At 42.9% G+C, this 23974-nt stretch overlaps 2 protein-coding genes across 3 annotated transcripts; both read left to right on the forward strand.

Annotated features, from left to right (window-relative positions):
* The first annotated feature begins 6253 nt into the window (after positions 1-6253).
* Positions 6254-15372, forward strand: LOC146716716 (dolichyl-diphosphooligosaccharide--protein glycosyltransferase subunit MAGT1-like). Of its 2 annotated transcripts, none has more exons than XM_085467571.1 (10): positions 6254-6824; positions 7246-7415; positions 7497-7614; positions 8079-8219; positions 8362-8502; positions 11168-11257; positions 11763-11826; positions 13671-13745; positions 14044-14134; positions 14238-15372. In XM_085467571.1, the coding sequence occupies exons 1-10, from the start codon at positions 6729-6731 to the stop codon at positions 14251-14253; spliced, it is 1002 nt and encodes a 333-aa protein (XP_085323697.1). In that variant the 5' UTR covers positions 6254-6728; the 3' UTR covers positions 14254-15372. The 2 variants fall into 2 exon arrangements, with proteins under 2 accessions (XP_085323697.1, XP_085323706.1); XM_085467580.1 differs by having other exon boundaries at positions 6255-6809.
* Positions 15373-16099: 727 nt separating this feature from the next.
* On the forward strand, positions 16100-23790 carry igbp1 (immunoglobulin (CD79A) binding protein 1). The gene is made up of 3 exons (XM_085467593.1): positions 16100-16615; positions 18206-18538; positions 23276-23790. The coding sequence occupies exons 1-3, from the start codon at positions 16139-16141 to the stop codon at positions 23546-23548; spliced, it is 1083 nt and encodes a 360-aa protein (XP_085323719.1). The 5' UTR covers positions 16100-16138; the 3' UTR covers positions 23549-23790.
* Positions 23791-23974: the final 184 nt, after the last annotated feature.

Below are 23974 nucleotides of genomic sequence, written 5' to 3' on the forward strand. Positions count from 1 at the left end.
GCAATGGACACAATAAAAGAGGAAGACAACTGAATGGAGAACACAGGGATAAATACTGACAATTATAATAATAATGGCATTAATATAGCGCTTTTCAAAACCCTCAAAGCGCTTTACAATTCCACTATTCAGTCACTCTCACATTCACACACTGGTGGAGGCAGCTACAGGTGTAGCCACAGCTGCCCCGGGGCAGACTGACAGAAGCGAGGCTGCCACGATTGCCCTAACCACTATAGGACACCAAGGAAAACAGAAGGGAACAAGTCTGATGAGACAGGAGAAGTAATACTCAATACCAAGCACCCGACTGTCAAACAGAACTTTGAAGACCAAGGAACCCATCTGAGATGTCGGGGATGAAAATGTGGAGAAGTTTAAAGCAGGGCCAGGTTATGAAAACATCTCACAGAGCCCTGTTCAAGCCATCACCCAAACACAGAAAGAGCTATTTTTACAAAAGTTACAGTGTCTACACTTTCCAAGCTGGTAGCGACAAGCCCTAAAAGACTTAACGAGACTTGCATTTTTAATTGGTCACCACCTCGTGCCTTTGTAGTCACCATATTGATATTGTTTGCGGATTTGATAAACTAGCCTGCAGCTCCCACATTCCTCTTTTTTTTTTTTTTTTTTTTTTTTTTTTTAAATGACATCAGAAACAGCAGTATGCGACATTACGTGATGGCAGAGCTTCAGTTCATCCTTTGTCATTTTTTTTTTTTTTTTTTTTTTTTTAATAAATAGGACAGGGGGAATGAATGAGAGAGAGAGGGGGAGAGAAAGAAAGAAAACCAAAGGGGAGAAGAGACGGTGAGAAGGGGGGGGAAGAGAGACAAAAAAAAAAAAAAACAACTCCTGGGTCACCTGTATGGAGAAAAAAAACAAACAAACAAACAAACAAAAACAAACAGAGGAGACAGCAAACAACAAAGAGCAACATAATAATAGAGAAAACAAAGCACCATCACAATAAACTAGCTAGTCATAGATATCAGTATTTACTAAGTAATAAACGATATTGTGCAGCACGCAAGATAGACAGCGCACAGTGTGCTTTGAGGCAGCAGCCAAGAAAGCTTTAGTCCGCGTCTGTGAATACCCATGTGTGCATACCTGTGTGGATCAGCATGCTTGCATTCCAAAGGTTTCTCCATGTAATGATCTGCTAGGGAGTGTGGGGGGGCCACAGCCCCGTCCTCCAGGGTGTGAAGCGGGTATGGAGGAGATCAAAACTCCAGACATCCAGAGGCCCCCAGAACACAAGAGACCAAGGAAGACCAACAGAGGGGCAGCCGCGCCACTGTCCCAGTAAGAGCTGAGGAGAGTCCCAGATGAGGGCTCACTCAGCAGCCGCGGAGCAGAAGTCAGGGGGAGTTGCAGTGACGCGCCCGTGAGCTCCGCCGGCCCCCAGCTGCGCCTGAGTGACCGAGCCCTAGGCCGAGAGGCCGGGGGCACCCCACCTCCAAAGGGGCCCGAGCGAGCCCCAGGCCCCAGGCCCCGACAAGCGGCCGCCAAGGAGTGAGCCGGTGTGTACCCGGACGCCCACCCCCAGACACAAAGAACCACCAACACACCGACACCTGAGGGAGTCCGCCACTGGCAGGGGAAGTGGTGGTGGGTGGAGATAGGCCTCCAAACCTTGGAGGGCCTGAGATGTCCCCAGAGAGGTGGCGCCTGACACCCAACCTGACATATAGACACAGACATACAGGCACACACAGACACAAACATCCATTCCCACCCTCATGCTCTCATATGCACTTACTCCACACTCAACCAACGTGGAGACAGACATAAAGAGACCTTGTACACACGATCACACTCCCCAAGCGTACTCTACAAACCGGGTCTAGGTACCCTTGCCCCTGGAGGGGGGAACTGCACCCAGACCCAGGTGGTGTTACCCTTTTCCCTGCGGTGGGGAGAGGCAGACCACCCCGACTCCGCAGCAGCAGGGAGGCCCCACACCCCAGACCGCAGTCGGACGGCCAACTCCTCCTCCTAGCCCCCCCGCTCCAGCAGGCCGCAGAGAACGGGGGTGGGAGAAGACTCCAAACCTCCCTCCACCCGCTCATTGTAGTGTTGATGTATGTGTGTTCTAAGGTGCATTTAAAACCCAGGAGGGCATGGAGCTACCTGCCAGAGAGCAGCAGGTAAGCGCATGGTCCCTCCTGCTAACCCTCAATGACTAAGTGTATTTAAAATTGAGAGGTGGGCAACGACGTCAGGGGTGAGGTGTACACCCTGATGGTAATTTGGACTCCGTGATTGTGCCCACCCCCAAGATCCTATATGTATGTGTAATGAGAGTGTGAATAATGTGAATGTCTAAGTTGTGGGATAAAATTGAGGCAGAGGCAGCCAGAAGGGGACAGAGGGGGGGGGGGGGGGGGGGGGTAGCCTCCTCTGCACCCTGGTGACATACCCCCACTCCAAGGTCCTGCATGTGTGGGTGGTTGTGGAGGAGCGGGAAGAGGGAGGCAGCTGGAGATGGGGAGGGAAGGAAGGGAGGGGCAGGTAACCCCTCCCTGGGGCCAGCTCCCCCGCTGACCCACATTCCTCTTTTACACCAATGACATTAGAACAGATGCTTGTTATTTTACATCATGCAGGAAATGATGTTAATGGTCTCTGGTACTTTTGAACCTGCTGTATATCTGATAAAAGCAGCTACTGTGACTGGTAGTTGTGCTGATGTTGTTATCAATATAACCCGAACCTCCACTGCAGAGATTAAAGGATTGAAGAACTCACATAAACAAGCACACACAGGGCAGTTTTTAACCTTCAGAAAGCTTAAATATACATGATTTCCCTCAAAGCATTCGTAACACTTGTTTCCACATCTGAATAAAAAGACATAGAGAACATAAAGAATCTAAGCAGATTGTCAGCTGACCTGATCCTGGCTGCTTCTGTGCTTGCCCCATATCTGATTATACTTCTGGACAAACGTTGTGCATTTGTCATTCTTGGGGATCATCAAGATGTGTTCTGGCAAAACCGAGAAACCCTTTATGCGGGCCATTTCCACCCATGAACTCTGACCTTAACTTTGACCTTAACTGAGGCCTGCAGTTCTTTACATGTTGTTCTGGGGTGACCTCTTGGATTAGTCTTCTCTTGGGTAATTTTGGTCTGCCCGCCACTCCTGTGAAGGTTCACCACTGTTCCATGTTTCTAACGTTTGTGGATAATGTTAGGGATGGGAACAGACGTTTCGACACTGCTTCTGAAGCGTGGTTGCTTCGAAACACTGGTCAGAAGCGTGGTTTAAAACATCCAGATCACATGGCTACGACTGAACAAGGTTTTGGTGTGCTTCACCCCAGCTGGGACGTACCTGCTGCTTTGAGACATTGCGAGGTGCCAGGATTCCATTTTTATGAAGCAGAATCATTTGTAATTACTGAATTATATTTTTGATACCACCTCTTTCTATTTCTTATACACACATTCGTAAAAAATGTTGTCTACTTTCAACAAAAAATGTTATTCGCTGCATCACATCCTCACTCTAACATCCTGCCGGTGTTACAAGATAAAACATCCACAGGAGGATAAAGGAGCTTCTTCGTGGTTCAGCGGTTGCTCAGCAGCACGGATGTAGACAGAGGGATCAGTTTGTTGAAGCACAGTTTATGACAATCAAAGCCTGCTGTCTTTAACAGTCTCAATCTTTTTCTTGCATTGTTTGTACAAGGATTTAGCCAACAGATGTGCAGATCACCATTACTGACAGTCTGGTATTATAAGTAGCTTTGTTGTCTGCCACATTTTTTCGCAGAATAGCATTATCGACATGTGGCAATAGCCAAATTGGCGAGCAGGTGTCACTGTGGAGACGTTGTTTCGAAGAATCGATACAATTGTGGCACAAATGTTTTAAATGTTTAACGAAGCCTCGCTTTGTGGGGTTTGTTTGCGTGCCACGGTGGATCCTCTCTGGATATACTGTCACTCTATTTTCTTTTAGTTTTGAATCGTTGGTTTAAGAGTATTTTAATACAATAGTAACAAATAAAAACAGTACAATTAAAGTACAAGAAAAGACAGTTTATTATTTTAAGTACTGATAAAAATTATGTTTAAGTTTTATAGAATTATTTTACTAATGATTTTGAATAAAGCGTACTATTGTAAACTTGATTTATTTAATGCATAATTTAAGATTCTATGTTAATAGAAATTAAACATGTAGTTTCACCTTGAGTAAAAACGATTGATTACGGCAGTTTAATGTCAACTAATTGTTGGTCAGAGTGTAGGTAACAGACATCTTTACTGCTGCCGCAATAAAACACAAAAATAAAACGAGAAAATAATTGGTTAAATGCTGAAAATTGTTTGCATAATACTCAGAGTTGTGTGACACTATAGTTTATGACGCATGAACCTCTAATAATCATGTTGTTAGGCTTAACTTGCCAGCCAAGTGCCAATTGCTTTATGTGTAATAGAGGATTTCTCAAAAGGGTCTGGATCGGTCCTAAACTTAAATAAATGTCAGTTATTACCTGTCAAAGAGTGTAATGTTCAGAGTATTTGTAATATAACAGTTAAAAATGAAGCAACATATTTAGGTCTGATTATCTGCAAAGATCCAAAAGACAGAATTTTACTAAATTTTCCCCCAATTATTAAAAAATCTCAAACCAAATTAAATCAATGGTTGCAGAGAGATTTAAGTTTAAGAGGAAGGGTATTGCTCTCAAAAGCAGAAGGTCTGTCTCGACTGACTTATGCAGCAATTTCTCTGCATGTGGACGGCAAAACTTGTAAGGATATCGACCGAATGCTCTTCAACTTGCTCTGGAAAAACCGGACACATTACATCAGAAAAAGTGTATTGATGAATGACTATGAACACGGTGGTCTCAATGTTTTGGATTTTACTACTCTAAACAATACATTTAAGATTAATTGGGCTAAACATTTTCTTAAAAATCCGGTATCCATTTGGAATTTTATTCCTCACTACATTTTCTCTAAGTTTGGTGGTCTAAGTTTTATCTTAGGTTGTGATTATAATATAGATAAGCTTCCAGAAAACCTTTCGATGTTTCACAAACAACTTCTATTAGCTTGGTCCCTTATATATAAACACAACTTTACACCCCATACGTATTCAATTTGGAATAATAGGAACATAGTGTATAAAAATAAATCATTATTTTTTTCTAGGTGGGTTGAGAAACGGATTGTTTTAGTGAATTAGCTGTTTAATCCTAATGGGCAGCTTATGTCCTATTCAGAATTCTTAAACACCTATACATTTCCAGCCACACCCAAAGAATATGCCATATTATTTGATGCAATACCTACGGGTATTATAATGCTTTTTAAAGGTATTCAACCTTGCATATCATCTGTTTCTCTCCCCAACCCTTTAGATTCACACATAGGAAGAATCTGTCTAACAAACCACAGTAAAAGTAATAAGAATATTCGTGCTTTGTTCAGGACAGAATCTCTAACTATCCCACATGTGGTCTCTTATTGGAATTTCTTTGTCAGTGACATTAACTGGAAAAGAGTATGGACAATTCCTAACAAGTATCTGGTAACGAATAAAGTGAAGGAAGTCCCATTTAAAATACTGCATAAATTTTATCCTGCTAATCATTACATGACAAAGTTCAAAAGGGACATAAATGTGAGCTGTGGATTTTGTGGAAGCCATCCTGAGACTGTGCAGCACCTCTTCTGGATCTGTTCATACGCTAGAACATTTTGGAAAGACTTCAGTAGATTCATTGCTGGACATCTCTACAAAGACTTTACTGTGAAACGGGAAAATGTTGTATTTTGTTTCTTTCGAAGGCAAAAAAAAGAAGATGTTTACTTTATAATAAACTTGTTAGTTATCTTAGCTAAATTTTATTTTCACAAATGCAAATGCAGTAACAAAAAACCTAATTTTAAACATTACTATAATGATGTTTTATGTTACATAAAATTGATTAGTGGATCACTTAACAAAAAGGCTATGAAAACTATTACTATTTGTAGTAATTACAAATTATTTGAATGTTTGTAATTCTTTGTATTACACCCCCTGGCATATGTTAATTTTGTTCTGATTGTATACATGTTCTGTATACTGTTTCTTAATAAAGTTTAATATTAAAAAAAAAAAAAAATAGGCTTAACTTTCCGGGAGCTGCGACAGTTGGTACCGCTGCCGAAAACTGTGGCGGTGACAGGAAAACGGGACGCGGTGTCGTGAGTATCCGCACCGGTGATAGAGTTAAGCCGAGCGGTGAAACTGAAGTTGTGGGGAAGGTTGTGGATTGTCCCACGAACTGCAGTCTTTACCAAAGGCAACCGTATCCTAACTTTTGTACACGCATTGCGTCACGTCTACAAAGTCGGCTAGCTAGCGAACGTTTGCAGAATATTTCCTATTCACTATTATTGATTAGGTCACAGCACACTAAACTCGTCAGTGGATTACATCAGAAGTACGGAGAAATTCGTACGTAGGAATGCTGTTTTGAGGTATCCTTACTCCAGGTACCTGGCTCTGCAGCACAGCTGTAGGTGGCGGCAATGAGCAGCTTGTTTCAAATCTGTTTTTGAAACGAAGAAGAGAGAAACCAGAAGGAAGGACTGCTCTCTGTGTGATTGGCTGAGATGTGACCAATGGAAAGCTGACAGGATATTATCGCGTGTTCGCGAGCGCGCGCGCGTGTGTTTGGTAGTAGTGTGGATAGTGCAGCAGAATGTTAGGAAAAGTTTTGACTTCGCTGCTTCTTCTCGCGGTCTTCTTCTATGAACCCGCGGAGGCGCAGAAGAAGAAAGAGGTGATGTCTTCAGTGGTGTGTAGCCAAGGAAGTTGTTAAACTTTGGAGGGAGTTTTTCCAACTTCGTCAAAGTTGCACGTCGTCTGTTTCCGCATCATTCTTGGTAGCTAGCTTAAGCTAACAGCTGCTAGAAAGAGCTCCGTTACTCATTATCTAAAGTAGTTTTAGCAGTTACAGCAGTAGCTTAAATAACATGCTAATTTCATCAGACAGCATTAGTTTGATCACAGTTGTTAGCTCCGACTAACCCAATTACTGGTTGTAAACTTGACTGGGCGTTATTAAACCGGAAATGAATTAAACATTAATTACCTTTATTCTAACGCCTAAAGGGCGCGTTTAACTGAACGAAAATAAAATGCATAGACAATAGAAAGACGTTTGTTTTTGCTACTGGAGCTTTAGCAGTTGTGTTGGTGTCTTTGTGTGTGTGTAGACTCTGCTGTCAGAGAAGGTGACGCAGATGATGGAGTGGGCCTCCAAACGATCAGTCATCAAAATGAATGGAGATAAGTTTCGTCGTTTTGTCAAGGCTCCCCCTAGAAACTACTCAGTGGTCATCATGTTTACAGCACTGCAGCCACAGAGACAATGTGGAGTGTGCAGGTAACAAGTAGCAACAGGAAGAACATGCACTGCTTTTATTCCAGCTTGCATTTGTGACTTTAAAACATGTTTCCTTTTCAGGCAAGCTGATGAGGAGTTCCAGGTGCTGGCTAACTCCTGGCGTTTTTCTTCTGCCTTTACCAATAAAGTCTTTTTTGCGTCAGTCGACTTTGATGAAGGATCAGATGTGTTTCAGATGGTGAGACATTTTATTCTGTTTTCATGCATTTAAAAACATCTCAGTCAGGCCAACTTGTGTGTATATATAATGAAGCAATCTCAGAGAAACTTTGTAATTTTATAATAATTTAATGCTGGCACTCATTTGGTTTAATGAAAACATGTTTTTTCTTCATAAAATCATGAATAAAATGAGTGGTTAGATCGCAGACTGCTTCAGTTATTTTAATATTATCACACTTTCGTTTTGTACAATACATTTGTTTAAACAAATTTAGTTGACCTAAAAATGTGTGCAGTGTTCAACCCCTGGGCTGTTTCCCTGTTGTGTTTGCATGTTCGCCCTGTACCTTTGTCTGTAGTAAAAGATGATAAATATTAGAACATATTTGATTACATTTAATCAGACATCCAAAAGGAGTCTAACTTGTTAAATCCCATCACTACACGTATCTAATCTTCTGATTCTCTCTGTATTTTCAGCTGAATATGAATTCTGCCCCAACATTCCTCCATTTCCCATCCAAAGGAAAACCTCGAAGGCCTGATACGTATGAGCTCCAGGTCCGAGGCTTCGCGGCTGAGCAGCTGGCTAGATGGGTGGCAGACAGAACTGATGTACAAGTAAGTGTCAAACGTTTCAATGAGATCAGTGAAGATGTTTGCAATAAAATGAATTCAGACTTCTAATTAAGGCAAACAAACACATTCAAACACGGGCATGGTGAGAGCCTCTGGAGTCTACTCTCATGTTTGTGTGTTTCAGATCCGTGTCATTCGTCCTCCCAACTATGCAGGGCCTCTCCTGCTGGGATTCCTTCTGGCTGTGATTGGTGGACTTGCATATCTACGAAGACACAATTTAGAGTTTCTCTTCAACACAAATGTCTGGGCCTTCTCCGCACTGGTAAAAACTACCATCATATACACACACATGCTGAAATGCTTATTTGCTTTTTCTCTGGTGATCCAAGTTCAGAAAAAAAAGATCAAAATCTTCTGTCGTCCATCTCCACACCATGTCCAAACGCACGTCAGATAGCCTTATAGTGTTGTGAAATGTGACGGTATACATGGGTGTGCACATTATCTGTGGCTCAATACAAGTCACACCACAAACGAGACAGAAACAAAGTAGATCTGCTGTAGCAGGTGTAGCTCTCCTGTGGGCGCTTTCCTCCAGTTACTGTAAGAACTGTATTCTACATTAGTGTGCAGAAGTCTTGACTTTGTTTTGCTTCCATAAAGCCAGACTTTCAGTTCTCCGAGCTGTCTTTTGTTTCAGGGTTTCTTTAGACACTGGCTGCTTTTTCAATCGTTTTTGGTTCAGTACTTGTACCTGACAGTTTTCAGAGGACTTAACACTGGCTTATGTATAAAAAAAAGGCATCTAGCTCAAAAGATTAACCTTTGTTGTGTCTACACAGACGAATGATCCAATAATCCCGGCACTTTGCTGCTACCAGCCTGTTGCAATAATACATTTCCCCCAAAAGATGACTCCCAAAGAGCTATTAGCCAAACGCTTGGATATGTCAGCATCTTTTTCTAATTTCGTAGAACAAAATAATATTGTAAAAGTATACATTCATTACAATGACATAGGAGCAGGCACCGGTTTGTGGAAGGTGACGTGTTAAATACAGTGGCCAAGCTGTCATTGTATTTTACAGTGGGTGGAGGAATTTTGCCCCACCACAATCACATGACACCGCTTCCTTTTGGTGTGAAGGAGAGCCTGTTTGAGTTGGGTGACACTGCAACAAGAGCCGGAGTCAGAAACAGATTTTTCCTTGTCTGTCCGGGCGCCCCGAGCGGAGCGATCAGCACTATTTTATCCAATAAAATCATCGTTCTCTTCCCAATCACATGCAGACGCTCTACATGCCAGTCAAGTCACAAACGTGTTTCTTAGTGACGCACGAACAGGAATCCAATCAGCACGATGTGGGGAGGACATGACTGTGTTTCAATAAGAAACCTGTTTGTGGAGGGATGTGCATGTGGTGCCTGTAACTGTGAACTGCTTAGTTTTAGGTGGGAAAAGAGAGACTGTGATTTCATTCAGTAGTGTTGGTTGCATGTCGTGTTCTGCTCTGACAGCTGATTGTGTGCCTCTGCAGTGTGAACATGGACCGTGAGTTTTAACATAAAACTCACTGTTGCAGCCAGCGACAGCACAAACTCGACCCTCCAGGCCTCCACGGTGCAGGTTTATACATGTAGTGTTTCAGGTCCAACAAGAAATACAAACATGCAAGTCACAACAATCTAAAGAGCCTAGAAATGTTAAAGAAAGAGACGGAGCTTCAACCATTCGAGTAATTCAAGCAGTTGTTTAACACAGTGTGCTTCACTGACACGTGTGACTAAACACAGACCTGTAATACAAACGTATTTAGGAGCAGCATGTGAGTAAAAAGTCTGACATTAAGCAAACACAGTCTCTAGTTTTTCAATAAAAAGGGCAAAATAATTTCCAGGCACTGGGTATCATTAAAATTGTGACAGATGATTTTCATGACAGAGAACTGAACAAAATGCAGCTAATGTGCGAAGAAGGGCTTGATGTGTCCTGAAGATCACTCAAAGAGATCACTCAAAGAGATCGCTCAAAGAGATCGCACAAAGAGATCGCTCAAAGAGATCGCACAAAGAGATCGCACAAAGAGATCGCTCAAAGAGATCGCACAAAGAGATCGCTCAAAGAGATCGCTCAAAGAGATCGCTCAAAGAGATCGCTCAAAGAGATCGCACAAAGAGATCGCACAAAGAGATCGCTCAAAGAGATCGCTCAAAGAGATCGCTCAAAGAGATCGCACAAAGAGATCGCTCAAAGAGATCGCACAAAGAGATCGCACAAAGAGATCGCTCAAAGAGATCGCACAAAGAGATCGCTCAAAGAGATCGCTCAAAGAGATCGCTCAAAGAGATCGCACAAAGAGATCGCTCAAAGAGATCGCTCAAAGAGATCGCTCAAAGAGATCGCACAAAGAGATCGCTCAAAGAGATCGCTCAAAGAGATCGCTCAAAGAGATCGCACAAAGAGATCGCTCAAAGAGATCGCACAAAGAGATCGCACTGTGTTTAAAAGTAAAGGTGGTCATACCAAATATTGGCTTTCAGACTCGTTAGAATATGTAACTGTACTATATACTGCATGACTTTGTGTTTACAATTCCATTTCAATATTCAATATTCTGGTTTTGTTAGCAAAAGATAAAGAAATGGCGGCGCTCAAGACTTTTGCACAGTACTATACATGCATGTGATTCAGTGTAACTGGTGCAGTACATCGGATGAGCTGGGAAGGACCAACTGTCAGTTTAATTCTGTACGTTTGATATATAATGATCATAAAACAAACTCTTTTTCCATAGATTTTGGAAACACTTGCCTGGAATAATCTGGAGACGGTGGAAACAACCGGAGAGCTGTTTCCTTTTTGTTTTTTTTGTGATAAAATGTGTGAACAAGTGAACCTCTTACAGTCAAATGGGATGTTTTTGTTCACGTAAAACACCCAACAGCTCCTACGTCTTTGTGTTTTACGCATCTTATTTGTGTTTCAGTGCTTTGTCCTGATCATGACCTCAGGCCAGATGTGGAACCACATCAGAGGACCACCTTATGCTCACAAAAACCCCAGCACAGGACAAGTTGTAAGACACACATACACTTCACTCATGTCACTAATATAACATGTTGGCTCCAACAGAGTTACTACAACTATTTAACAACGCACTTAACTGACGTGTGTCGCTGTGAGCTGACTGAAGTGGTCAGGAGATGACATCATCATGACCATGAATGTCATGCAGGTTACCGTGCTGAATGATTGGACGACACGTCTTTAATGACTCGCGCTGAATTTATTTTGGATTTTCTTTATTCCACACATGGCCTCACACATATAGACTAGTCAGTAGAAATAAATAAAGGAAGTATAAAGTTGTAGTGAATAATGATCACTAACGAGAAACGAATCCGTCTTAAAAGATTAAAAGTTGTGATCCTGTGTGGAGAAAATCCCAAATAAACTCATATTTGTTAGAGAGCACGCAGTGATGGGTTAATAAAGGTGTGCGCTGGTCACCCTGACACTCATGGCCACATTTACTGCATGTAATCTTTTGACCAGTCTAAGATGTGACTGTGTGTTTTCAGAGTTACATCCACGGCAGCAGTCAGGCACAGTTCGTGGCAGAGACGCACATCGTCCTCCTCTTCAGTATCCTTCAGCTTTCTGCAGATGAACACTTGTGTGGCCGTGTCCACTAAACACACACACTCTGTCAGCTCAACAACCTTCCATGGATAACAACGGCTTCCCTCTGCACCAAACACATGATCTCCTTTTTAACATATTGGGCCATTTTTTAAAAATTCTGTTTTCTGCCACTTGTGCGGGGCCGGGTCACGCAGGCGGCAGCCTAAGCTGTCAGTCCAAGACCTCCCTCTCACAGCCACCTCCTGCAGCTTCTCCAGGGCCACACTGAGGTGTTCCCAGGCCAGATCTCGGGCATGTCCTGGGTCTGCCCCGGGGCCTCCCTTTGGTGGGACACAGGGGATTTCAGCCATGTCTCTTAGTTGTCTAACTTATGCATGTTTGACAGAATCACAGGCTGTGATCAGCACACCTGTCTCCACTGTTGAAATAACTTCACGGCCCACAGTGTAGCTGTGACACGAAGCACCTTTGTAGCTTTCTCATGTTTCTCAGTTTGATGTGCGACATTATTCTGAATTAGCACATCAAACTGTAAACACCACCTGTGTTATTCCAAAATCCAATACAGACACTTTTTGCCTCAAAAGTTTACACACAGGAAAAAGTGAAAGTTTGCTAGCAGCTCTTTCTTCTCAAGCACCATTCGATTTTATTAAAAGTGTTGGTTTACAGCCATTTTCAAATCTGTCCGGAGGGATTCAGCCACGTTCAGATCTGGGCTCCTGCTCTGCTGCTCGAGAGTATTTTACAGAGTGGTCCTGAACCCACTCCTTGTCCTATTGGAAGCTCAGCCTACCCCAGTCGGAGGTCCAGAGCGCTCTGGAGTTGGCTATCATCATCGTGTCTGTAGATGCATCTTTCCTCGACCCTGACTGTCTCCCAGTTTCTGTTGCTAAAGTTTATCCCCACACTGTGATGCTGCCACCACCAGGCTCCATTGTAGGGATGGCACCGTCCAGGCGGTGCCCGTTTTCCTCCAGACATGACCTTTGGGATTCAGGCCAGGACTTCAGGCTCTGTTTAATCAGAGAACTATGTTCCTGGTCTGAGAGTCTTTCTGGTGGCTTTGGTCCAACTCCTGACAGGTTGTCCTGTGCCTTTCACCCAGGGGTGTCGCTACTAAGACCCTTCTGTCCCGATCAGTCAGCTTGGCCGGGCAGCCAGCTGTAGGAAGAGTCCTTGTGGTTCCAGGTTCTTCCATTTACTGATGATGGAGAAAACGTCGCTCATTAAGACCTTCAGTGCTGTAGAAATGTTTCTGTACACTCACCCAGAGCTAAGCCTCACTACTGTCTACAGACCACTGCATGTCAGAGTGTGTGCCTTTACCACAGCTGGGCCTCAGTCACATAGTAAAGCAGCAGAAACAGGACACGCTGCTTAACTTCGACTTTCATGCCAAATAAATATTTTTGTACATGTGATAGTTTTGGGTTTTTAATTTTGCATAAATTTGCAAGAATTTCCAGCAGACTTTCTTCACTTGGTCGTTTTGGGCCACTGTGTGCAGAAGCTTTTTCAGGGATGAGCTCTGTGTGCAGCAGTGCTGTGTCAGCTGCAGGAAGCCAAGATGCAGCACAATGATTCCATTAAATGTTAGTGGTGATTCATATCTGAGTATATTTTTTAAATTGATTACATTTTTCCCCTGGAGGTACACAGAGAACAGCTGGGCCCTGTCCCAGTGGCTCAGGCCTTTGTTCCTGCTCCATTTCCTGGCAGAGTCTTGGTTCTCGTAGCCTTGTCTGTGTTTATTTCTGGGGTGAATGGTGGTAATAAGGTAAAAGCTTGGCTGTGAGTAGATGGATGCTATGAACTCGTTCAACCCTTGACCCAGCTGTCAGATGCGGCTGTTACCATGGGAATAGTTCTACTGTGTGAAGCTGCTACTTCAGACATGGATATTGGAAAGAGAAAGAGTACGTGTACACACACACACACACACAGATTGTGTCTTCGGGTTGTCTAAGATCATTTTCCAACAGAGAGCAACAAGAACATCTCAGTTGTACGTGCATTCCTGTGTATGATCCAAGTTCTTCTGACCTCAGAGCATCTGTGTACGAATATAGAAAACACAAACACTCCACAGTTTCCAGATAATAACTTTGTCTAACCCAACCTTCTCTAAACCAGTCAGTAAATCATCGTCCCTGAGTTTGTTTACTTGTCTGCATCATGCATAAGGAGGTATAATCGCAGAACCCTGCGTGTCAGTTATGTGTGTTGCAGGTATCGGTCTAGTTATGCTGTTCTTCAGTTGGTTGCTGTCGATCTTCAGAGCCAAGTACCATGGATATCCATACAGGTGTGAACATGTTAATGTTGGATTCTCCTGTTTAATCGACTGCGACCGGCTCAGATGGTGCTTTGTGTCGTATGGACTGAAAGTTGTCTCGTCTCTGTTGCAGCTTCCTGATGAGTTAGTGCTGATCAGCTCCTCCAGAGTCAGAGCAAGTATAAGTCGGAGGACAGACGTGCTGCAGGGTGCTGTCCACAGCATCTTTGATGAAAAACTGTTTGCCAAGCCATGATTGTCCTCTGATCTGTTTAATAAAGTCAGTACATCATATACATACGGTGCCTTTTACAATATCACAAGTGGTTCCTTTACAACAACAGAGCTCTGATCGCTGCTGTGCAACATGAACAGTCGTGTACCAAAAGGTGTCTTCTTGGTTTGAACTTGGGCCAAATTGTTTGATTTGTGATTCATTTCTAACCTGCAGACTGTGTTTTTGTCTTAAAGTGCAGACATGAGTCAGGACTGTTTAGTTCTTGTTGCTGAGACCTCAGCAGACATTAGTCTGTTGTTGCTGTGACTCTTAGGATCCAGCAGCAGTACTCTGTGTGCTATTTGTACTAAAAAGGTTTTGTTCAAACATCAGTTGAGACATATATGGATCTGTTGGTGCACTTACACGTTTCTTTTTTATGTACAAATGCTTCCCTCCTTTAGTAATACTCTGCTTGGTTTTTACTGAGTTTGTACACTTGTGTTGCAGTTAGGCAAACAGTCAACAGAGAGCATAGTTTTGATTTTAAACCTACATTTAAATTTAAATGTGATATTTGATTTATTTGCCGGAGTAACTGTTAAAGTTATCTCTGTTTCTGGAACAGAAACGCTTCCTGTGTTTGGGGTTAACAAACTAAACCTGTTGTCGGCATCACGGCCCTCACATGTAAAATATGATCTGTAGAAACAAAAGTTACTTTCATTACATGGCTCAGTAAAATCCCATAATCAGTACTCATTGGTGTCTTATTATTGTGATCACGGCCCTTTTGTTTTTAAATGGAAAATGTCAGATTGATGAAAATATGTTTGTACTTTGTTGTCAAGCTAACTGTTCATACTTCTTTCCAAATGGGCCTTATCTGCAGAGCATGATGGGACGCATGTGTCTTCATGTGTGTGTACATGAGGACTGGGAGAAGGTTGCATTTTGTGTGTGGTGTTTTAAATGTGTGTTATCAAGTTCAACAAAGAGGGAATATTTGATCAGAGCTGACTGTTGCTGATATTAAAGTGTCGTAACTGAGGATCAGTGTGTGTCATAGACACTTTGTGTGTGTGTGCGTGTGTGTGCGTGTGTGTGTGTGGTCATCAGACTTTACTGAAACTACCTGAGTCAGTCTGAAAGTGTTACTGGTTTAGTTTCTCAGACATGGATTAAGAGGCACATTTCTGCTGCAGTCAAACGTAACACATGATTTCTGGTATTTTTACTGTATAATTCCACATATCGCTTCAGAAAACAGATGTCAGTGTGACACTTTAATATTTTCATAGTTATATCAATAAGGTGCCTACACAGAGAAACCTTATGAACACTATCTCGGTTGGCTGCTCCCTCTAACCATATCATACATTATTAGTACTGTATGCTGCTCAGTAACATTCAACATTTATTATTTACCATTTCCAGTTCTGTAATTTTTAGTTAAAATAAATAATAAAAAGTCTTAATAAAAATCTAATCAGCTATGACAGTTAAGTGGACAAAGTATAACAAAAGGTCCAGTTGGGGAAATAAATCTTGTTTCTTGGCCTTTACACAGTAATTGCTACAGTGCTGAACAGGACAGACAAAAAACATTAATAATTAATTAATATTATGGAGTTAATATTATTTTATAAAAGCTTTTTTCACCCTTCGGGTCAGATTATGAGCGACTATAGAGAGACTGTAGTATATTTTTATTTCGTAAGTCTTACGTGTTATTTTAACGTTTGCCTGCAGGAGGCGGTAATACTGAACTACACTAAAAACAGAAGAAGAAGAACGAACCCGGAAAATATTGCAAGATGGCGGAATCGGAGAACAGCAACAGTGTTAGACAGCCATTAAATGTGGACGCAGAACCGCTTAAATTATCAGAGTTGTTAGATCGTGGTTGGAAAATATTCGAGGAGGTCGACAGCACAAACGAGCCTCTTGGCTCAAACAGTATTCAGGTGAAAGTTAAGCGCGGGGTTCAAATGTTAGAGGAAGCCTCCCGGATGGTCGCTCAGCTCGACTTGTTTAGTCGCAACGAAGAGCTCGAGGAGATCGCCACGGCAGACCTGAAGTACCTGCTGCTGCCCGCTTTGTTAGGAGCTCTGACCATGAAGCAAACCACCCGGGACAAACGGTTGGAAATAGTCCAGACGGCCCGCGCTTACTTTATGGATTTTTTAAGGAGATGTGACGAGTATAAGGTGTCACCGTTTAAACTGCCAGACTCCACGGGTGAAAAAGCACGGCCTGACGGAGGGTCAGAAGATGGAAACGCTAAAGCTAATGTAAGTACCTAACTAAGAGCAAGTAAATAGCAAATGAGCTAACCCTCCGGCTGTGTTCATAAACACTACCCACTCAGCTTGGTCGTGGTCAGAACTGGTCAGCAGCAGATGGGTGGGTTTGTTTCTCACTAACATCCGTTCTTGTCATGAGCGTTTCCTGTATCCTCAGTGGGTTTTCGTGTAGAATTGAAAGTACACTCTGGGATAAATAATTGATTATTAAGCGTTTATTATTTTTGTGCTGGGATTCTGTTCATCTGGACGTTTTCAGTGGGAGAAACGTTTCGTCATCATCCAGGTGACGTCTTCAGTCTCAGCTGACTGCAGGTTTCAACCTTACATTTGCATAATGACCCACCGGAGTGGGTTTAGAAAAAAGTCCCGCTCAGTGTATCAGTTAGATCACATCATCCCAATTTCGAAATGCAAAAGCATTTTTAATCAAATAATTACAGCCTCGTTTAATTTAAGCACCACTGCAGCTGATTGTATATCAGTGATTAAGTTTCAGTGATTTTTATGCGTCGTTACTTTGTGTGAATCCGGGAACATCCTTCATTGGTAGCTTTCAGAGGACTGATCTCCACAGGACAAAGTGTGCTTCAGTCTATGATTGTGCCAACCAAAGCCAGTTTTCTTCTGAGGAGTTCTCTCCTCTCTGTGTGGAGTTTGCATGTTCTCCCCTGGTTTGTGTGGGTTCTCTCCGGGTACTCCAGCTGAACACTGGGTCAGGTGGCTACTTTGAAGAGTCAGAGGTTTAGGATATATTTTGGTCTATAAACTGATTCCATGATTGCTTTTTTAACTCCAGGTGCTTATTTGTACCACGGTTTAATTTCAGAGTGCAATGAGACATCAAACTGCATCATTCTCAATAGAAAACTGCAAAATTGTGGTGTTTTCAAACTTTTGACCTGTAGTGTATTTCAAAGTGTAAAGACTGTCTCCAGGTGGAAACCAGACGGACCAGATTGTTCTGTAAATATATTTATATTTTCACACATTTTTGACGTTTACAAGTTCTATTTGCATTTCAAGCCACACTGAACACTATGGTGAGAGAGGAGAAATGTTTCTTTGTTTTTAGTTTGTCTACAAAATTGACATTAAAGAAAAGCTGTTGGAGTGAAATCCTCGAGCTGCTGTTCACTTCATGTTAGCGACCAATGAGTTGTGAAGTAAACAACAATTGAACTGATTGGATCAGCCATAAACTGTGTTGTTGGTCTTTGATCTAAATCACTGGTACATCCCTAATCACCTGTGCCTTTGTTTCTGAATGAACTAACACAGCACATTGAACACCTTTACTTTGAACAAGCTGCAGTGTTCATATAACAACAGGTTCTTTCTGTTAACTGCACTGTTAATGAAGGCTGTACGTCTGGGTTTATTTATGTCACATAAGTCAGTCACAGAAAAGTGTCCGATGGGAACATGTCACCAAGCTCCACAGATTTAAGTCACACAACCAGAAAGTGATGCTTTCTTTAGTTGTTTACATGAAAGCTTCTAAATAACAGAGTTCACCTGTGTGTGATTTGGAGGATGTGTCAATAATGAATCGGTGACGTGTGCTTTTTGTTTCAGTCTTTCCCCGGCCCGACCAACCTGGTTGCTATGGCAGCACAGAGACAAGCTAAAATTGAGCGGTACCGTCAGAAGAAGGAGCTTGAGGCCAAACTGTCTGATGTTCGGAGAGCTGTGGAGACCGGACAAGCTGATGATGAAGTCACCAGAGATTTTTACCTCCTGAATGTCCGAAGATGGGTCGCTGTGTGTTTGGAGGACATAGAGAGCATTGACCAAGAGGTGGAGATACTCAAAAAGATGGATATGTTTAAGGAGAATGCTCCCAAGCAACCCACTCACCCACCCAGGCCCCCCATGAAACCCTTCATCCTCACCAAGGATGCTGTGCAGGTGAGCTGGTTTGTTGTTGTACGACTGATTAAGGTGCATGCAGTCACAAGGTTGCACGTGCAGCCTGGACTCTCTTAATCAGCCTTTATTGTAATTTGCTAAAGTGGTCTGCTCGTTAGTCATCTGTGAGGATGATGCGTCACACAGCTTCAGTGATGTTCAGGGTCTGGGGAGGCCAGTCCATGTCTCATACTGTTGTAACAGTGTCAGCGTGATACGGTTCTTTTTCCCAGTAATGACCCAACACGGATCAAAGCAAAGCTCCAACATGCACAAACATTTGACCTCACAACATGTAATGAATTGGCACAAATGTCTTTGATATGCTGCTTAGTGATGGTGTTCGTGAGAACGCCGTGAGAATCAATAAGTAATACTGATAATGGGATCACTGAATTCTTATCAGTTCCCGACTCCATGTGACTGTAATCCACTGTGACACGTCTCAGTCCATCTGCCCCCTGTTCATGTTTCATTGCTGCACTGACAACATTATTGATGAGCAATAAGAAATAACCAAGAGTTCAGAATGGTCATTTTTCATTGGCCTGTGGAACGTTATGTTCATGCAGTTTTATTAATATGATGCAGTGCTCCCTCGCTATAACGCGCTTCACCTGTGGCGGTCTCACTGTTTCACAGATTTTTTTTTTTGTGTGTGTGAAATTTCTTTTTCTTTTTGAAACGGCATATTGTGTCCTGCGTCCTGATTGGCTACGTTCAGCTTGTCACATTTACATAAATCTTCGATCACTAGCAGCGTGACTCTGAAGTGCTGGACTGTATGTTTGTACGTTTTCTCCCCAACAAACAACAGTGTCGATGAAACGTCGTCACCTGCGGGTTCCTTTGGTTTCATTCTGTAATGCTGGACTGATTTTGAACTTTCAGAGCCTGCCTGTCTGAGAAACGAGTATAAAGTGTGTAGTGAGGGCTTTACAGCCTTAAAGCATCTATAGTAATTGTAAAAAATAAAGTTGGCTACTTTGCGGATTTCACTTATCGCAGGTTATTTTTAGAACGTAACTCCCGCGATACGCGAGGCCGCTGTGTTTCATTTCACTAATGTTACAAATCCTTGGAGACAGGCTGGTAGACCTCAGCCTGCTCTGTGGAGGAATCACAGCAACAAGGTGGGACGGCTGCCACCAGCATTCAGCAAGCTACCGAATTTAAACATGGTATCAAACTACGATAACAGTTCATCTGTCTGTTTTATGTAGCATCTGAAGCTTTACTGTAAAAGTTTGAATTATGCCTTCTGTTTGGATCAGGCGTGTCAAACTCACGGCGCAGTTATGTCACAGGTCTGTCAGTATGTGGGACTGAATCTTCAGCCCTGCTGAGGATCCATGCAGGCATGGATGCTCTTTATTTTGATGGACACACCATGCAGCCAATTACACGCAGAGACTGGGATCATACCATTAGTGAAAGAAGGAAGGGGGGCATTGTGAAGACAGCAGGTGTAGTGGTGCAGGCCAGGTGGACAGAGAGACGGGGAGATGGATTTAAACGGTGACGGGATCAAGTGAAAATGCAAAATGAGCAGCACCTGGCTGCATTTCAGTGACGCTGCAAAGCTGAGTGCAGAATGTGTAAAATTAGGAGCTGAAATGATCCCGTTTTTATTTTTGAGCCATTTTTTCACTGCGGAGGACAAAAAGGTCTCAAACTTGTCCAGGCCTTAAACCTCACCTGTTCTCCCCAGTGGAAGTCAATCTATAAAGATGAGGCTGAATACAAACTTGTTACAGTTCAGTGTTGAACATTACATCAAACAGAAATGTGTGCATGTACTACACCGACTCAGTGTCGCAATGAGTCTCACAGGTTATTTATCATTCCTGTGGTGCTGATCACCACAAACAAGCAGAACGTTTCAGTGTTTCCTACTGATAAAAACCCTCCTTTATGGCCACTCACACTACACAGAGTCATGACGCATTAGACCAGGGGTGGCCAACCCGCGGCTCTCGAGCCGCATGCGGCTCTTTGCCTGGTTTCATGCGGCTCTTACGTTCATATCAAAGTTTGTGTTTTGATTTTTTTTATGTTGTTGTTTTAAAATGTGCGCGTTCGCTTCGCTTGAGTTCAATACGGTATTTTCATCAAATGGCCATGTGTGTGAGATGAAAATACCGCAAAGTTTCCCAGTAGGAGCAAGTTTGCCCTTAAAATGGCAGGAAAAAAATGCACAGCAAAAAGAAAATATGAAGATGAACACAGGACGTTTTTAACAGAGTGGGAGAGTTTATATTTTTTTGTTGAACGCAATGGTAAGCCATTCTGCCTTATATGTCAGACGTCATTAGCGCATTTCAAAGCTTCAAATCTTCAGCGCCACTTCAGCTCACTCCATGCTAACATCGACCAGGAATTTCCAAAAGGGACTGCACTTCGCAAGCACGAGTCGGCCACTTTGAAAAGTCAGGCAGAAAAGCAGATACAGTTTTTCCAAAAATTTACGAAGCGGTCAGAGACCATAACGCTCGCATCCTATCAGCTGGCTTGGAACATTGCACGGGCTAAAAAGCCACACAATGAAGGGGAGTTCGTTAAAAAATGCCTCAGTGACGTTGTTGAAATCTTGTCTCCTGAAAACGACAAATTAAAACGCGTGGTATCAGACGTCCAACTGTCCCGCCACACTGTTGAACACAGAATATCGGACATTAACACGGCTATTGAATCACAGTTGCACTCTGACCTTCAAGCATGTGAGTATTTTAGTGTCGCATTGGATGAGAGTTGTGATATACAAGCCAAGCCTCAGTGGGCAATATTTGCACAGTCTGTGTCAAACGATTGTGTGATCAAAGAAGAGCTCCTGGATATTGTGCCATTAAAAGACAGAACCCGTGGCATAGATGTGAAAGAAACCATGATGGCTGCATTTGAAAAAGCAAATCTGCCCATAACGAAATGAACTGCAATAGCCACGGATGGAGCACCAGCCATGATGGGATCTGTGAACGGGCTTGTGGGGCTGTGCAAAGCTGACCGAACTATTCCTGACTTTTGGAATTTCCACTGCATCATCCACATGGAGCAACTCGTGTCTAAATCATTGAATTTAGATAACGTCATGAAGCCTGTGATGGAAATCGTCAACTATATCCGCACACATGCGCTTAACCACAGGCAATTCAAGAATCTCATCGCTGAGCTGGACCAAGGGCTTCCAGGTGACCTGCCGCTGCACTGCACTGTGAGGTGGCTGTCAAAAGGCCGGGTACTCTCTCGCTTCTTTGAGCTTTTGGATGCCGTGAAACTGTTTATGGAAGAGAAGGACAAGGACTATCCCGAGCTCTCGGACCTCAAGTGGATTATGGATCTGGCCTTTTTGGTCGACATGCTGTGTCACTTGGACAGACTGAACCTGACCCTGCAGGGTAAGTTAAAAATGCTGCCTGACCTGGTGCAAAGTGTGTTTGCGTTTGTCAACAAACTGAAGCTGTTCAAGACACATATTCAAAAGGGAGATTTAACGCATTTTCCCACTCTGCTAAAAGCCAGCGGGCAAGTCGCCAGCGCTGCCCTGAGTAAGCAAAGAGCCAGATATGCAACGCTGATTGAAAACTTGCACGAAAGCTTCGTGACCTGGTTCCATGATCTACAATTGAAAAGGCCACAGATTACGTTCCTCGTCGACCCATTTAATGCAGAGACCGGCTGTTTGAAAGTCCCGCTAGTCACAGATGAAGCTGCGGCTGAGTTGGAGATGATCGATCTTTGTGAAGAGGACCAATTGAAACCTGCTTTAAGGGAAGGGACCATTGAGTTCTGGAAAAGTGTGCCAATGGAAAAATACCCCAATGTCAAACGGGCTGCGCTTAAGATACTGTCAATGTTTGGGTCAACATACGTCTGCGAGTCTGTGTTTTCTACCCTAAAACATGTGAAATCAAAGCATCGATCTGTTCTGACTGACACACATGTGAAAGAATTGCTTCGAGTGACAACAACGGAATACAAGCCAGATTTAAAGAGGATTGTTCAAGGCAAGGAATGCCAGAAGTCCCACTAAACAACATGCATTATAAAGTATTTTTGTTTGTGGACTTGGTTGAACTGAGAGTGTGTGTGTGTGTGTGTGTGTGTGTGTGTGTGTGTGTGAGAGAGAACAGTAAAAAAAAAAGTGGCTCTTGGTCTCTGACTGGTTGGCCACCCCTGCATTAGACGATTAAATGACATGGTTTTCTATAGAAAGTTATGTTTTTTTACAGCTGCAGTTAAAAAAAACAGAAATCTGGAATCGACCACGAAAAGCATAAAAGTGTTAATATCTGAAGTCGGCTGTGATATGTGGATCCACTGACTCATCACAGTGTCAGCAGACTGAACCGAAAACATTCAACCAAATACTGGAAATTTAATTTCAGTCTGCTTAAAAATAAGAATTATTGTCATAAATGAAACATTGGTTGGGTTACAATTTTTAACAGAGCTCAACTGAATAGCTGGAAACGCTGATTAGCTGAAGTTTTCAGCAAGTGCTGTACTTGAAATCTGATGAGGGATCAAAAACGTAACAAATGTCACTCTGCTCTTTGTACTTGAACGTCACGCCACTCAAAAACATAAAAACATAAAACTGAAGGTACATTTTTGAATGTCTTCATTTAACAAGCTCATATCAGATCAGTTATTGTTTAAAAAATCTGAGTCACTTTGTTCCGATTTGCTTGAACGTGGATCGATGTCTTTAAATCCATGTGTTCACTTTGCACACAGGCTAAGGTGTTCGGGGCCGGTTATCCCAGTCTTCCTACCATGACAGTTGATGACTGGTATGAGCAGCACAAGAAACGCGGCGTCCTGCCTGACCAGGGTGTACCCAGGAAGCCCACTGCGGAGGATCACGGGGATCCGAGCGAGACGGACGAAGAAGAAAAAGAGAAGAAGGTTGAAAACGATGACGACGAATCTCTGCTAAAGGCCAGAAACTGGGATGACTGGAAAGACACTCACCGCAGAGGTTATGGGAACCGCCAGAATATGGGCTAGCTCATGTGTTCAACCGGGCTTGTCTCTCGCTTCATTTCTATACTAAATGAAGAAAAACACCACCGCATCAATAAATATGTACATTCAATACTTTGTCTGCAGGTTAGTTGGTCTGGAGATGAACACTACTGCTGATTAACTCATGTTACAACCGTTCTGTTGATTGGATCACATTCTCCTATGTACCGTCGTGGTTTCCATTTACAATAAAAAATAATAATAATTCGGCTGGAAGCTTGAAACCATCGTGCTTATCCCTGTTGTTATGTCATGGGGAGTGTGACTCCTCGTTTCCCCGAGGCTTAGGAATGACCTATCAAACAGCTCTGAAAGAGTTCGTGATCTCTGACACTTCACTGTCTCTGGTCTGCCTGTGACCTGGAATGTCTCCGTGCATCAGCTGCTCAGTTCCCACAGCTGCGTACT

Source organism: Copadichromis virginalis, linkage group LG2 (genome assembly GCF_057382275.1).
Source record: "Copadichromis virginalis isolate Kocher_CV1m ecotype Utaka linkage group LG2, C_Virginalis_male_GT1.1, whole genome shotgun sequence".
NCBI classification, from domain to species: Eukaryota; Metazoa; Chordata; class Actinopteri; order Cichliformes; family Cichlidae; genus Copadichromis; species Copadichromis virginalis.

Coding starts and splice junctions, on each gene's coding strand:
- LOC146716716 (XM_085467571.1), top strand. CDS start 6,729: ATGTTAGGAAAAGTTTTGACTTCGCTGCTTCTTCTCGCGGTCTTCTTC. Junction 6,825..7,245: donor AAGAGGTGATGTCTTCAGTG/GTGTGTAGCCAA, acceptor GTGTGTGTGTAG/ACTCTGCTGTCAGAGAAGGT. Junction 8,503..11,167: donor TCTGGGCCTTCTCCGCACTG/GTAAAAACTACC, acceptor TTTGTGTTTCAG/TGCTTTGTCCTGATCATGAC.
- igbp1 (XM_085467593.1), top strand. CDS start 16,139: ATGGCGGAATCGGAGAACAGCAACAGTGTTAGACAGCCATTAAATGTG. Junction 16,616..18,205: donor ATGGAAACGCTAAAGCTAAT/GTAAGTACCTAA, acceptor TTTTTGTTTCAG/TCTTTCCCCGGCCCGACCAA. Junction 18,539..23,275: donor TCACCAAGGATGCTGTGCAG/GTGAGCTGGTTT, acceptor CTTTGCACACAG/GCTAAGGTGTTCGGGGCCGG.